A 16,119-nucleotide genomic window follows, 5' to 3' on the forward strand; every position below is an offset into this window, starting at 1 on the left:
TAGCTCTGATTGGTAGATGACTGGCAGGACATAACCAGGATTTACAAATGTTACACATTACAGACACGTCTAACAGCACCGGGCTGCCGATAGCACTACATATAGCCGGCTGCTTCAATGATTGCTTGATGTCACGTTTCAAACCGTAGCGCTACGTTACTGTACTGATAAATACCTCACCTCGGTGCGTTGTATCTAGTAAAAAGTTGTTCTGAACAAATGTTTTTTTTCCATCAAATCTCAATTTCATTTCAAAACTAACACCCACCTCGCTGAAAGTAATTCACGACAGTGTGCGGACACCTCCGGGCCACAAAGTGGCGAGGGAGTGCAATCAAAACAGATCCTCCCCATAGCATCTCTAAGCATCCTGCGTCAGGTATAAAATTGGTAAATTAAGATGCATGAATGGGGAACTTATAAACTTTAACAGCAGTACAAACAATACAAACACAATCACCCCCTGTTAAAAAAATAGAAATGAAATAGCCTGAAAATAGTAATATAATATGTTTTCTTTGAAAATAGTAATATTAATATACAAACAAATGAGACATCAAAAATAGCACTTTAGTCAGACATTCTGGTAAACAACTCAGTTCAACACTTTCTAAATTAAATCTTTAGCCTTTCCAAATGTACAAAACATCTTCCACAAAAGTGTTAAGTTTTCAGATACGTATCAACACCAGAAAGAAACTTTGAAAAGACTCATCTTTATCACAATACTTACCATACAAACATGTTAACTTAAATATATATATATATATATATATATATATATATATATATATATATATATATATATATATATATATATATATATATATATATATATATATATATAGTGTTGTCAGGGGGTGGGAAAAAATTATCAAATTAATAACAAGATTTGTGATTAATTAATCTAATTAATCACTTTTTTAATCCCATATCTGTTTAAGGTCCCCAAACAAAGAATCTGAATCGTAGGACATAACAAAACTATAGTGCATAACTAATCAGTAAACATACAGGTTCATTTTTTTTCTTGATAGGAAAGCCCCTGAGATGAATCATCTTGTTTACAAGGAGGTCCCAAACAAAGATACAAACAAGACAGGAAAAACTTATACAGTATAGACATAACAACAAATAGAAGAAACATCAAAACACAAAACCTCACTAAATATGAGAAAAATAAAATACTTAGTTGAAATGAGGAGACACAAAAAATGAATAAATGTGATCAAATGAAATCATGAAGAAGAGAAGATTTGTAAATTCCCTTTTTTTAATGGTGATTGGATAAAACCCAAGTCGGGACATCTTGTCCAAAACAATATGTTTTCCATAACGATACATCAGGCTGGAGCAGCTTTGATGGTATGAAAAATATATTTTTACATAATCTACAAATAACTGTGTTTTCGTTGACTGTCCAGTTTTCATTTATTTGTAAATAAACTTGCCGTTCAAAGGCCCTAGCACCTGTTGTCACCTGGGATTTGTTTGGTTTGCTTGGCAGCACTACTGGCTACTGATAAAATGTCTGCGTTCACTGCCATTGACGTCTATGAATGTCAACTCAATTGTAACCATTTCCCGCGTCTATAGAAATAAGTTATGTTTTTTCAGCAGGGGAGGTGGGGTCTGGTGAAGCTTGTCAGTCAAAATCCTGCTTGTTAACTACTGTGGGTGAGAGCCGTGAGCACTTTAGACGAGAGCTCAGCATGGATATGAGGAGAAGATGTGAGAAGGAAGTCAGAAAAGTTCAGGCAGCTCACGCTCCAACTGAGGATGTATGAATGTAGTTTGGAGAGAAAGAGCAGCACCATCATGAGAAAAGACAACGCAGATCATGGAGAGGATCAAAGGATGGAGCTGCCAAGATGAACGTGATGAAAAAAGTTATGTTTTGTTTTTGGATCAAAAACAGGAAGAGAGACATAAAAAAGAGGGACCATTTTTCTTAGGTACTTTTGGTTTTTACAAAGTCATGGAAATATATATATATATATATATATATATATATATATATATATATATATATATATATATACATATACACATATATATATATATATATATATATATATATATATATATATATATATATACACATATATATCTATATATATATATATATATATATATATATATATATATACATATACACATATATATATATATATATATATATATATATATATATACACATATATATCTATATATATCTATATATATATATATATATATATATATATATATATATATATATATATATATATATATATAAATATATATATATATATATACATTTTATTATAAAAATGTAAAAATAGTCTCAAAACTGCTTGGGGTCCCCAAAATGCATTAATGTATTCCCTTTGCTGGAAAAAAAAAAAAATCATTAAATAATCGTGAAAATAAACAAATAATAAATGAAGAATAAATGAATAATAAAGTCATAAATTTATATAAATTTATAAATACACATTTTCTTGGCTGGAAAAAAAATGTTGAATAATAATAATTAAAATAAATAAAAAATAAATAATAAAGTCATAAGTTTATATGAGCATATATATATATATATATATATATATATATATATATATAAATATATATATATATATATATATATATATATATATATATATATATATATATATATATATATATATATATATATATTTATATATATATATATATATATATATATATATATATATATTTATTTATTTATTTCTTTGGCTGGAAAAAATAATCATTACTTACATTTAAATGTTGTATTAACACATGCGAAAGTGGGTTAAGCAGAAAAAAAAAAGACTCAAAGGACTAAAAGTTGCAAATTGCATGGCCAAGTTTGCTTAAATTATTAACAACAGGATATTAATATTAACTTTTACACATTTTCTACTTATCTGCCAAACCAAGCTCATGAGTTGGAAAACCCTTTATTCATAATTTATACAGATTTGTTCATCTCATCTTTTCATCAGATATCTCCTCGCCTCTGCTCCCCCAACAGACCGTGAGATACATCACTGCCTTTGCTCAGCCCCCGCCGCTGTAAATTGATCCAGCTGACTCGCTGAGCTCCAGCGATGGAGACACTCAGCGGTCATTAAGCACGGTGTAATTTTAAGGGAGAGGACTTTCAGTGTTTGGTCCTCTTAATTACACCATCATCAGCGTAAAAAGAGAGATGACCACAGGGGGAGTGAACAAAAACATCAGCTTTCTTCTCCTCCTGGTTTTTCCAGGCAGGGTAAACTGATTGCACAGAGACGCTGGAGTCCATTATATTGATAAAAGGTTATAGCAGACTCCATCAGGCCCCCTTTTCTCTCATGTCCACAAAGGCTCGGCTGCTCTTTTCTCTCCATTAGCCGAAGCTACAGTATGTGCCGGCTACAGGTTGGAGAGTATCCTGTTTTTCAAGCTCTTCTCTGGGGTTTCTGAGAGGGAGAGGTATTCAGTTATCCCAGTTGTAAGAAATTATTAATGACATATTGATTCATGGTATAAAACCTACAATAAACCATAGTTTCTGGAGTCCCCATCTTTTTTTTTTTTCCTGTGAGAGCCTCCCTCCTGCTTCCTTTTTCTCCCCCTCACTGTTCTGTTTTCTTCCCACATGATCCGTCTTTTGTTGCTTCCAGGTTCAGTGAGTCTGCAGTGTGACGTCAAAGGAAGGTGCACATGTCGGGTCGGTGTGACGGGGGAGAAGTGTGACACATGCCAGGCTGGCTTTCATTCGCTTGGCCCCGGTGGCTGCAGGTGAGCTGATCATCACAAGACTCCACGGTTAAAATGAATAAATAAATAAATAAAAAGAAGCAGAGAGGGGTTAAAAAAGAAATAATAGCATCACATAAACAGACTTAACAGATCATCCCTGACTGCGGTTGCGACATTTCACCTCCCCGAGCATAAATTGATCAAAGTACAAAGCAGCGGTAAACAAGAGGATTCTCATTTCTACACCTGACACAGCTGAGAATTAGTGACCTCCTTATCAGCGGGCACCAGGTTCTTCCAAACACGGTGACAAATTGCGAGCAATCACTCTAACAGGCAGGCTAACTCTAAGCACTTAATATAAGTGCTAAGGCAACATGAAAACTGTGTATTTAGTAAAATCAAAATGGTAAAATATTTGTTTAAATGAACTCTGAAGAGGACACGCTGGGGTCTGCCAGACTTCCTGTTTCTATAATATTCTTTAAGTAAGAGATTATTAATCTCCTCTTCACCCCTGTACTCTGACAAAGCAGAAAGCTGTTGATGCTTTAAAACATCCCATATTTCAAAAAAAAAACATTAAAAGCGGCTTTTTTAATTGATGTACATGTGGAAGGAGGTGTTACCTGATGAACCCGCCCTTGGTGTTAATGGCGACCATTGACATCAACACCCGCCAGCCCACTAAATGCAGGTAAATTCAGCAGTGGCAGGTCACACCACCACTCCTATTCGCCTCTTTGGAGGGTTAAATTGTAGTTTTCTCAAACGGCATCTGAAATACTAAACCAGTTGTAATATGAGACTACAACACTACAACTCCCATGAGCACTGCCTGCACACAGTGTTTCCTTATTGGTCCATTTGCGAAGTCTTTTGCTGACGTCTTTTGCTGATAACATGATTTAAAAGTTCACTCACGTCTTTTTCGCTCTTCACTGTAAACAGATTCTGAGATTTGTGTCACAAACTGGCGCCAAAACGCCCGTAACTTTTTAGAAGTGAAGACGTTTGTTTAATGGAGCCCATTTAAGTGTCGAGAAGTGCACGTAGAGAAGAGAAACAATATAGAGAACAATATTTAAAGCTCCTAATGTATAAACATTAATCAAAGTCATATTTAAAAAGTTTTCTCTGTAAACGCTGTAAACAAACCACATCATTCTGAAAAAGTAAGATTTATGGTCCAAAGTGACTGATTGACTGTTGTTTTCCTCTTTATGATGCATGTTTTGACAGATACAACTTCATATAGTCCAGAAAGTATGGTACTTACTATACTTCTGAAAATTTACTGTTGTTGATACATATTGAAGCAGACAGTGTTTCTAGAAAGGTTTTTTTCAGTTAGTTTTTATGTTTTCATTTAGTCTTCTACCTTCACCACTTTCATTAAATTCAGCAATAAACTCCTCCTTTCTGACTTTGTCTTCATAGACTACACTTTTACACATATATATCATTTTATTGTGTAGTCTTTGAGTGTGTACAGGGGTCATTTCCATTAAACAACGTTGTAAATCTAGTTGAAGTAAACTAGCATTTCAACATCAGCTTTAATCATATTAAACATAATTATCCAACAACAAACTTGTGGCTAGTAAAAAATACCGAGTGGCTAGTAACTCTTGGAAACTACTTTACACAGTGGCTGGTGAGCAGAGAAGTTAATGTGGAGCCCTGATGGCGACGGCTCTCTGGTTCCTTCTCATCACTGTCATCTGTTGTTTTCAGTGAAGCTGGCCTGTGAGAAGCCCACCAATCTCCAGGACCTCCAAATATGACCTTTCACTTCCACTTGGAGAATCCTGGGTTCCTAAGCCAGCTTTTGGTGCTTTGGGAGACTCCCTTCAACTTCCAGAGATTTTTTAAAAAACAAAACTTTAAATTAGACTTAAGTTCTTGTAAGACCACAAGCCAACATAAAACCCCTCAGAAAGGTTTCGCTGATGTAAGAATATAAAGCTTATGTACGCATGCTTTTATTAACAATAATATACAAATGCGCTTTACTAACTTTGTTGGTATGCATGGCAAGACACTTGAGAAAGGCTGGGGAGTCCTGGGGGTGACCACAAGTGAAGTTTATGATTATGCTCAATAATAAAAAGAGTTTAATGAAATTGTGTGTGGGTAACTCTAATAATTCAAGTTAGTAATTTACTTTTGTAGAGGTTAGGAACATGTTTCATGAATGCTAGTCACAGATTGTAGACAGAGACAGAAGACGGCCAATAAGAGGAGAGACAACACCTGAAGAGCCAATGAGAAGAAGACTCAACCTACTAGAGAAATTCTGTTAGTCACATTACAATCACTGACCACTTTATTAGAGGTCCTGGAAACCTTCCTCAGAGAGTTTGGTCCATACTGACATGATAGCATCAACAGTTGCTGCAGATTTGTCGTCTGAACATCCATGATGAGAATCTCCCGTTCCACCACATCCCAAAGGTGCTCTATTGGATTGAGATCTGGGGACTGTGGAGGACATTTGAGTACAGGGAACTCATTGTCATGTTGAAGAAAGCAGTCTGAGATGATTCCAGCTTTATGACATGGAGCGTTATCCTGCTGGAAGTAGCCATCAGAAGATGGGTACACTGTGCTCATAAAGGGATGGACATGGTCAGCAACAATACTCAGGAAGGCTGTGGACTTTTTTTTTCTTTTTTTTTCTTTTTTCTCTTTTTTCGTTTTTTGTCTTTTTTTCTTCTTTTTTCTTTTTTCCTTTTTCTTTTTTCCTTTTTCTTTTTTTTTCTTTTTCCCTTTTTTTCTTTTTTTTTCTTTTTCCCTTTTTTTCTCTTTTTTCTTTTTTCTTTTTTCTCTTTTTTCTCTTTTTTCTTTTTTCCCTTTTTTTTCTTCTTTCCTGTTTTTTCTTTTTTTTTTTTTTTTTGTTTAATTTTCCTTTTTTTTCTGTGGACTTTAAACCATGCTCAGTTGGTACTAAGGGGCCCAAAGTGAGCCAAGAAAATATCCCCCACACCATTACACCAGCAGGTTGAGGATATTACTTAGCTGCCTTGTATTCAAGTCATCTTATATTTCTGGAAAGTTTCATTTTTATTAGTTATTAGAGGTTAAAAATGAGGATTTACATCACATTTAACAATGATTGACAGCTGATGTTCTTGTGTATTTTTTGAAGGGATTGTAAAATATGTCAGGAGGTAGAGACAAGAAGAGATTAGACCCTCAAAAGAAAAAAATGATTATTATTTTTGCAAATGGCGGTAGGGATAGGGATGGCTACCTTTCACATTTGAAACGATTCGGTACTAAAGCCCGGTACCTGGCAATCGGTATTTGTACTCAACAGTACCAATTTTCAGTACTTTTTTGTGTTTACGTGGTAAAAATATCGATTTGTTTAATAATAAAATTTCAATTCTTTTCAATTTTATTTATTTATTCTTCAATATATAACCTTGCAATGTTGTGTTTGTGTCCAGCGTGGAAAACCGCCTACTCTTCCACTCCTTCACAGTCACAAGGATGCGTTTAGGTACCTAAACATGTTACCTTTTGATTCTACATGAATCGGTACCAGGTACTTTTAACAGGATTTAGTTGGTACCTGTTTAAGTACCTAATTCGGTACCCTTCCCTAAATGGCAGTGTCTGTGATGGGGATATTGTGGCTTCAAAAACGGTACAATGGTAAAAGGCGGGATCACTCTGTCAACTCTATATACAGTGTATGTTCAAAATGCACAACAGAGGTCTGATAAGACAAATCTGATTCCTATAAAACAAAATTAAGACACTGAAAAATCTAGATAATAGAAAATTTTGATGGCTTCAAAATGATTTTATCTAATTGAAAAAAATGCAAGGACATTAACACAAGTGTTAAAACTCAATAATCCTTTGGAAATTGAACACATCCTTCTGCTTTTGCTGCATTTGTTAAAAAAAAATGTATGTTAACACGAGGTCTGTTTTCCAGGATGAAAAAATTTCAGCATAAAATAATTTGGCAGTTCCTGTTACTGATCAGATAACTTGGCCCTTCTCAGTCTTTTATTTATTGTGTGGAAGAAAACACAACTTCCTGCGTTTATCACTACGGTAAACTTCCCCTCCCGCTGCCAACGGTTAGTATTTGACAGCCAGCTGTCCTGAGAAGAAAGACGGCGAGCTGGTGTACGAGGAGCCTTCCGAGTCCAGCCAGGGACCGTGTGGTTTCCTCCATCTGTTACTAAGACAATCGGATCCAGCTCTGCTGCTTTGAAAACTTCAGGAAAGAGCTTTCTCTGCCGCTAAGGAGAAACTTCTCTGTCTAAATAAATAAAGCTTCATATCAAGTCAGGAAGTGTTGTTTTGCTAGCAGTCAGTATTAATCTGATTTTACTGCCCGGGCATCCATAATCCTTTTTTCACTGTCGAAACTATCGGGCTTCTTTTCGGCAGTTCATTATTCAACATTGTAATACAGCCTAATGCCATTGATTTCCTCTATTTGAAATGGGATTCATTAGCATGCAGACAATGGCTGCTTCCAGTTAAGTAAAGAGATATTGTTTAGTGTTTTTGGCAGACACAAAGCAGCCGGTGATTAGAGAAGAAACACATTCTGCAAATGTAGAATCAAGATGATTGTTCTCCGTTCATTAAAGACGCTCCCCTTAGTGAAACGTTGTTTTTCTAATCTTGATTCTGATCGCTGCAGAGTCCTGCCAGAACGAGCTCAGCAGGTTTCCATTTACTTAAAAGCAGAGTTGTTTTCATTACACACACAAGGGGCTGATTTACATCTGAGGTTTCGTACTCACACACACTCGCCTGGGTTGTTTTTATGCACCTTTTGTTGCAGCGTCGTGTCGCGTCGCGCTGACCTGCTGCATACATTTTGATGATGAAAAGCGCCGTCCAACTTTTCTCTGACCTGAGAGCTCTCGTACTGAGAATGCATACAAAAATGGCCATGCATACATATATATATGTGTGTGTGTGTGTGAGAAAGAGAGATAGAGGGGTAGGAGTGTCTGTTGTAATATTTATATTCATAAGAAGTCCGCTCCAACTCTCTCTGACCCTCTCTACCTGCAGAGGGAATGCTAAGATGTCTTGGTGTTGGATGGCATATCAATGACTGTTTGCTGTTTTATTATTTGTACCAACTAACTGGAGAAAGAGAGAAACCAACACCACATCAATAAAAGCCATTCGCCCGTGTTGAGAGTCCTGTGAGGTGGAGTTTTGTCGATTTTGGAGAGCAGCAGATAATAGAGCATGGTTTATACTGTCAGGCTGTGGTCCATCATGGATGATGGTGGCATGGTCGTCAAAGTGTCGGGATGTGTGTCCATAAAAATGATTGTGATAAATAGTCTCTGTAAACACAACATTCAAACTGGGCTCCTCCTCCTTGGCTCAGGGCCAGCAGCAGCACACACCCACAGCCTCCCACCGTGACTACATGAACACACTCACTAGCCCAGCAACCACCTGTAGCATCGTGTTTCTACGTGGGAGAGACTCGAGAGCCGTGCACCTGACTTAGCATGTTAGTACGAACTAACCACGGGTATTTGACACATACTTTGTTAGCAGAAAGCTAACTCACGTCGCTCTTCATCCCGTGCTGCTCCTCAAGTTCCTGAAAGCAAGTCAAAGTCAAGCCAAGCTTCACTTTCATCTAGGAAAAAGCTTTATCCATTTAATGTTGTTTTGTTGTTGTGTTTTTGTTGCTATATTTTGAGCTATGTCAGCTAGCATAGCCGCTCTGATTAGCTTCTTCCACCATCAACAGGCAAAGTCAGTTGTGCATTTTATGATTGGCTGAAGTAGCCGCGCCTACTTTCCACCCATAAACGTCCTAAAACAACCAAAGTATCAACGTCCAGGCTGAGGAGGGGGTTTGTATGTATTGAGGCTCAAAGGGGACAATTGAGCAAGATTTTTCCTGTAAAGTTGGTTTTATTTTTTAGGAAAATCTTGCAGACTCTATCTCAGCAATGTGATAGTTTCCTTAAAAACATTAAATAATATTTTTTTAAGTATTCTACCCCCTTGAGGATTATCATTCCACTAGAGGCAGTAGAAGTAGTATTATGACCCTTTTCAAAATGGCTGCTCATGAAATCATTCACACACTTTTTTTCAAGAAAACAATTGCTAATCCTTGAAAAATTTAATTCAGAATAACCTCTTAACTGTTCCTCCCTATTAAAAAAAAAATACATATCTACTTTTATAAACCTCCGGAATGCTATACCACTACAACCACTACACATCTGTAACTGTCCGGACCGCTCCACTTTTAAAGGACTCACCCAAAACCACCATTTTTAAAAACACTTTTAATGAATGATTGTCTTTAAATGAATTTTATTTTTCCTGTTTTGCTTCTTTTCATTCATGTTTTGTTAATGTGTGCTGTTTTATATGATTTTTTTATCCATGTCTTTGAGTGTCTAGAAAAGTGCTTTATTAATAACATGAATTATTATTATTATTATTATTATTATTATTATTATTATTATTATTATTATTATTATAATAATAATAATAATAATAATAATAATAATAATAATAATAATAATAATACTGTTATCATTATTTTTACTTTATTTTATTATTTTATTTTATTATAATTATATTTATTAAAAAGTCGCCCAAACCGCCCAGTGTGCCAAATGTGATCCAAGAAAAAAAATTGCAAGAAAATGATATAGCATTTTGTTTTTTTGGATTTTGTTAAAGGGTTTATCAACATGTCAGTTCCAGAGTATTTGAAATTTCAGCTGATATTTTGATGGTTCAGGCTTCACAGGGTTAAACTTCAAATTTCCACAGTTTGCATCATGGGTACCCCTTCAGATGATGGTAGGGGGATCTGAGGCCAGACCAGTTAAGATCCATGGATTAGGAGTGACTAAGGGTGTAACAGTCAGCCCAAACAGCCGACTGAAACCAGAACAGAGGGAAGATTTAGAGTTTAAGTCGGCAGAATGATTGGTTGATAAAAGTTGAGGCCAAATCTAATTGGTTTAAGTACCTGAAAGAGTCAATGCTGATAATTATCTGACTGTTATTTCTTTTTCTTATTTGTTGTGACTGTTTGGTGTTAATGTAGAAATCCCATGAACTCAGCATTTGTTCATTTTCACCACATTGTGTACATGAGTTTTTATGTTAAAGTGAAGAAAATAAAATAAAAATTTAAAAAAGTAATAATAAATAAAATAATGATAATTAAAATAAAATAAAATAAAATAAAATAAAATAAAATAAAATAAAATAAAGTAAAATAAAATAAAATAAAATAAAATAAAATAAATTAAAACAAAATAAATAAATAAAACAAAATAAAAAAAAAAATACCAGAGGGAAAGAAATAAGGAAGTGTGTTGACATGAATAAATGTTTACAAAAATAACAAGATTGGTCCAAAACAATCTTATTCCTTGAACATATGCTTAGCTTTATTAGCATATAGCTGCACAATATAGCCAAGCTTTCAGAATCTAAAGACTTGAAAGACTCAGGTTTTGTTTGTGAGATGCTGGAGGAGACGTAAACAAAGATGAAATGATGGTAAAAATCAGCCAGGTGGCAAAAAGGAACTTGAGAGGAATGCTTATGTTGCTCCTGGAAAGACTTTGAGGCTGTTCACGCTGCTTGAGACTGGTCAGGATAATCTCAGACATTACAGAGGACGTCATTTATAAACAATGATTATTATTAGACAGTTTTTGCACAGAAATATTAAATGAAACAGCTCAACATCATGTGAACTAGTTTGACAAAGATCGCTCTCCACACTCGGATCCTAGTGTTACATACCTGTTGTCATGTAGCAGTGATTCAGCCTGCACACACACACACACACACACACACACACACACACACACACACACACACACACACACACCCTCAGTTTTCTCTCATTCATGCAGCAGAATCAGGCTGTTGAGCTGAGGTGTGAATTTCACAGCCCACTGGAGCAGAAACAAGCAGGGACTGCTCGCCTGGAGATAACTGAATTATTATTAATAGCTCCTCATTAAAAAAAATCAGATTCTGTGTTTCACTTTCAAACAAAACCAATCTGATCAAACACATTCTGACATAATCCCAGTCCCTGCCGACCCACGCACCTCATTTCAGGTTGTTTACCGAGTGGTTTTAATTTTTTGTGATGGATTGCTGGTGAAATCAATCATCTTAGTGTGATTATTTGTTAGAGGTGATTAAAACGAACTCAAAGAGTCAGCTACTCTGCATTTTTTTCTGAAACCTCATATCTAGGGGTACTTCCAGACTTTTTGGCTGAGAAGCCAAGCGAGGGCACTGACTTGTCTTTCTCTACTTGTTATATATTGCTAATACAAATATTTAGTTATCCTATGTTGTATTCTTTTCAATTTAAAAAAAGTAACAGTAGATCTCTGTTTAAAGAGGCTGTGAGGAGTTTGAAAGTGATCTTTAAAAAGCCAGATCGTAATCCACACTTTAAAATGAGATTACCAACACAAATAAAGGTTATTTTGAAATGCTACATATTAGCTTCCAGATTGGGTCTTCAGAACTAGGCTGCCGATAGCACTACATATGGACGGCTACTAAACTACTGTATGAACTGACAGTTAGCTTGTTGTCACATTAGCCCATGAATACATCGTAGCACCAGGCTGCCGATAGCACTACATATAGCCAGCTACTAGCATACAGTACAAACGTATAAAGTTTTCTTGTTGTCACATTTCAAACAGAATAGAATAGAATAGAATAGAATAGAATAGAATAGAACTGAACTTTATTGTTATTGTAACAAGTACAACGGAATTGAAGGCACAGCAGCAATCAAGAAAACAAAAAGTAAGAAAGTGTATAGAAAGTGCAAAAAGCTCCATAAGAAAATAGATGCTGACAGCTTGTCCATCATTGTCCAGTCAGCCAGTCTCCACCTCCACAGGGTCCAGGACTGAGCTTCTTCAGCAGTCTGTTCAGTCTCTGTCTCCTGGATCCTGTCTGCTCACAGCAGGTGAAGCTCTTCACATGTGGCGTTGGTGTCTGCTGTTAGCTCTGTTAGCCATGTCTGTGAATAGCATGATGCTACTCTGCCTTCCGGTATTCCCTCTGTTGGTGGGTTAGCACAACTAGCTCGTCCATCTTATTGGAGATAGATCTTACGTTCCCAATAACGATGGATGGAAGGACAGGTCCATGTCGTCACTTCTTAGCTCACACCTGAGAACCAGCACGTCGTCCTCACCTCCTTCTCCTCACCTTGTGGGAAACATCTGGCCTTGCACCAGTTAGCATTGACATGCTACAGGCCGCTAACAGCTGATTTCACATGTAAACAATGCAGCCATGGATACATGTAGGATCTCCAGACAAACACAGGAGAAAAAATATCACTGAAGACCCAAAAAGTTTGGCGTTCATGACCAACAAATGAGCCATACAAAGTAGCGATCCACTCCAAATACAAAGATGACAAAAAAGAGACAAAAAAAATTACAAGAAACAGATCCTCCACTCAGCAGCTTTAAAGTCACAATTTAAAGCACTAAAAAAGCTACTAGCAGCCTGATTGCTACCCAGTTCAACCCTCAAAATACAGATTTTATCAAACTTAAATCTGGCCTCCTAAAAACCAGCTGCAGGGGATCCAGCTGTCAGTAAATGCACCACTTTATAAACAAATTCAAAACTCTGAGGGTTATAAAATCAAACAGATGTGTTTAGAAATATACGACCATGTTTATTTCTGCTGTCAAAACAAGCCTTTTAATTTGAAAATGCAGTGGAGCTCACTTGGCTTTTGGAGCCCCTAGTGGATACTTAAGGAACTGCAGCTTTTTTTTTATTTTTATTTTTTTAGCAAAAGCTTGATTTTCTGCACCACATGTTGCCGTTTGTTGCAACACAACACAAAGATTTGGTTTTAAATGAGTCTCACCTGACAAGCAAATAGCCAATCATTGTTCAAGGCCTCAGCCAATCAAATCTCAGGGATCATACAAGCCCTGAGACAAACCCTCCTGTTGCTGAGGTGTTTCCCAGCATGGCGCCCTGCTGTCCACAGGTCAGCCTTTGTGTGTCACACCATCTGTGATCTGAAAGGAAGACAAGAAGCAGACTCCTCTTCTTTTTTCCCTCCCTCACCACATCTTTCATCTTCACGTCTCCAGGCCGTGCGAGTGCGACCCCAGCGGCAGCGTGGACGTCTGCTCCCATCTGGATGGAAGATGTCGCTGCAGGGGCAACGTGGAGGGCCAGAGCTGTGACAGGTGTGTGTGTGTGTGTGTGTGTGTGTGTGATATCGTCATAGCTTGTGTCAGGTACGTGTGTTCATGTTACCAAGGCAACAGTTGAAGCTCTGCACAAAGGAACACCTGAAGCTGTCATGAACGGTCCCTGGGTTTATGCTCAGACATGTTATTTATTACACAAAGAGGAGGTGTTGGGCTTTTTTAAGGCTTTATACTTCCTCTGTGGTAGCTCTGTCGGAGCTTTACCTGATTTATCGCTTCAAATAATCACATTTTTTCAACACTGATGTTTTACAAAACTTTATTTCAGCCTCTGTTTAAAAAAGAAAAATTTAGTTGCTGTCTCTTTAAAGGGATAGTTCAGTTTTTTTTGAAGTGGGGTTGCATGAGCTCTATGTGACCACTAAGGACATTAGATACAGTAGAAAGTTGTCTCCTCTCCCTCAGTAAGACACAGACTGTAATCGATGGTGACGAGGAAATAGACGCTAACAGGGACAGACGGTACCAAATTCAAAGGCTATTTTCTCTGCCTACAAGAACTAAAATCAAAAAGTAATACCACAGTTTAAGAGTACGCTACATAAAATATTTTTTAAGTGCATTAAGTCTTCGGAAATATAAACATTTATCTGGACCTAACTAACTGGTCATGTGTCCTTACGCGCAGCGCTAGTGCGCTCCGTCCCCCCTCCTCCTTCCAGCTGTAGGGAATGTAAACAAGCTGTGCTTCGAGCGCTGGTTTTAGCCTCGTGTAAGTTTGATCAAGTATCGTAATTCTTTTGTTTGTACTCTAAGGATTGTGAGGCAGCGTAGGAAATTCAAAATGAGTGACTATGACAGTGACGATGAAGTTTCATTCACTTTGGAACCAAAAGGATACCTGTATGAACCGGAGTAGCTACACAGAAGAGGAGCTGACAAAGCTGTACTGCATTCACCAAACATGTTAGGCCTGTTAGCTGGAACAAAAGATGAAAGATGTTACAGAGACATGATTAAAGAACCTTTTTTTATCTTTGCACAGTATCCTGTCAATTAGTTTACAGATTGGACGTATTTTGGATTGGGCTGCCGTGGCTTGTTCCCCCAATAATTGGGCCACCCAAAAAAAAGTTTGAAAACCACTCCCATAGACTGTATAAAACATGGACGGATGTTTCCCCTGGATTAACACCACCACCAATCCTTACCACAAGATCCACAAATGACGCCAGATCTAATGAACTTGAGAACGAATAATTGAAAATCAAATAATTGGTAATCTACCACATCTCAGCCTCACCATGCTCATGCATCTTTACACTATAAAAGATTGTTTTAAGAACGACAGTCTTATTTTAGTCACAGATAAACGATTCTTGAGTAGAAAAACGCTCAAAGAAGAAATTATTTAATCTACCTCTCTGAGCTGGCGCCATCCATCACTTTGGCTTCTTGGACAGCGCGGACTGTTCCTACATGTCGGTAACCAGCTCGCCGTCTGTTCCCATCTCGTTCCCGTGGGACCAAGTTGATAAACTCGCTCTGACATCAGCATACACACACACACACACACACACACACACACAGCCTCCAGGTCTCCAACTGTTGAATAATCCCGTTCCCCGTGTTTGTTGACTTTTTTTCAAGCTGATTTCACGGCTCATTGAGCGCGCCCCTCTCCTGTGTAATGTGACGAGTGTAGGGGCTGATTTTTAGCCGTGTTCCTGTCCCACCCATACGCCAGCCACGTCTGTAGGTCAGCGCTCAGGGTCTTTGCAGCTGAGATTTATTTTATCCCTCGTGCCTTAACACTGTGGACCAGCAGCCCGTCTGCTGCAGGGAGGGGGAGATTAGAAAGACTCACGCCGCAGGAGCGTTGTGATGAATAGCAGCAATGAGTCGTGTGCGCAGCGTGTGCATGCTAATAACTTTTTATGCAGGAAGCTTTGTGTTTGTGTGTGTGTTTCTGCAGATGTAAACCAGGTTTCTTCAACCTGCAAGGAGCCAACAAAGCAGGCTGCCAACCGTGTTTCTGCTTCGGACACTCGCAGGCCTGCACCTCGTCTGTTCACTACGCCGCCGTCAACATCACCTCCGATTTTATTGAAGGTATTTCAGTAGCCTTAAATCCAGTAGTCAGACTTCCTGCCTTTCTGCCTTCTCTGAATGAATG

General features: G+C 37.4%; 1 protein-coding gene across 1 annotated transcript in view; it reads left to right on the forward strand.

The window, feature by feature from the left end:
• The window catches only part of lamc3 (laminin, gamma 3), a 199,428-nt gene that overhangs the window by 80,734 nt on the left and 102,575 nt on the right, over positions 1–16,119 (forward strand). The window contains exons 6-8 of the mRNA XM_074690299.1: positions 3,651–3,768; positions 13,881–13,979; positions 15,919–16,055. Coding sequence (XP_074546400.1) covers positions 3,651–3,768; positions 13,881–13,979; positions 15,919–16,055 — 354 coding nt within the window. The remainder of the gene's footprint in view (positions 1–3,650; positions 3,769–13,880; positions 13,980–15,918; positions 16,056–16,119) is intronic.

This window comes from Halichoeres trimaculatus, unplaced genomic scaffold (assembly GCF_033239565.1).
Source record: "Halichoeres trimaculatus isolate MK-OKI-2021-1 unplaced genomic scaffold, fHalTri1.1 fHalTri1_scaffold_16, whole genome shotgun sequence".
In the NCBI taxonomy this organism is placed as follows: domain Eukaryota; kingdom Metazoa; phylum Chordata; class Actinopteri; order Labriformes; family Labridae; genus Halichoeres; species Halichoeres trimaculatus.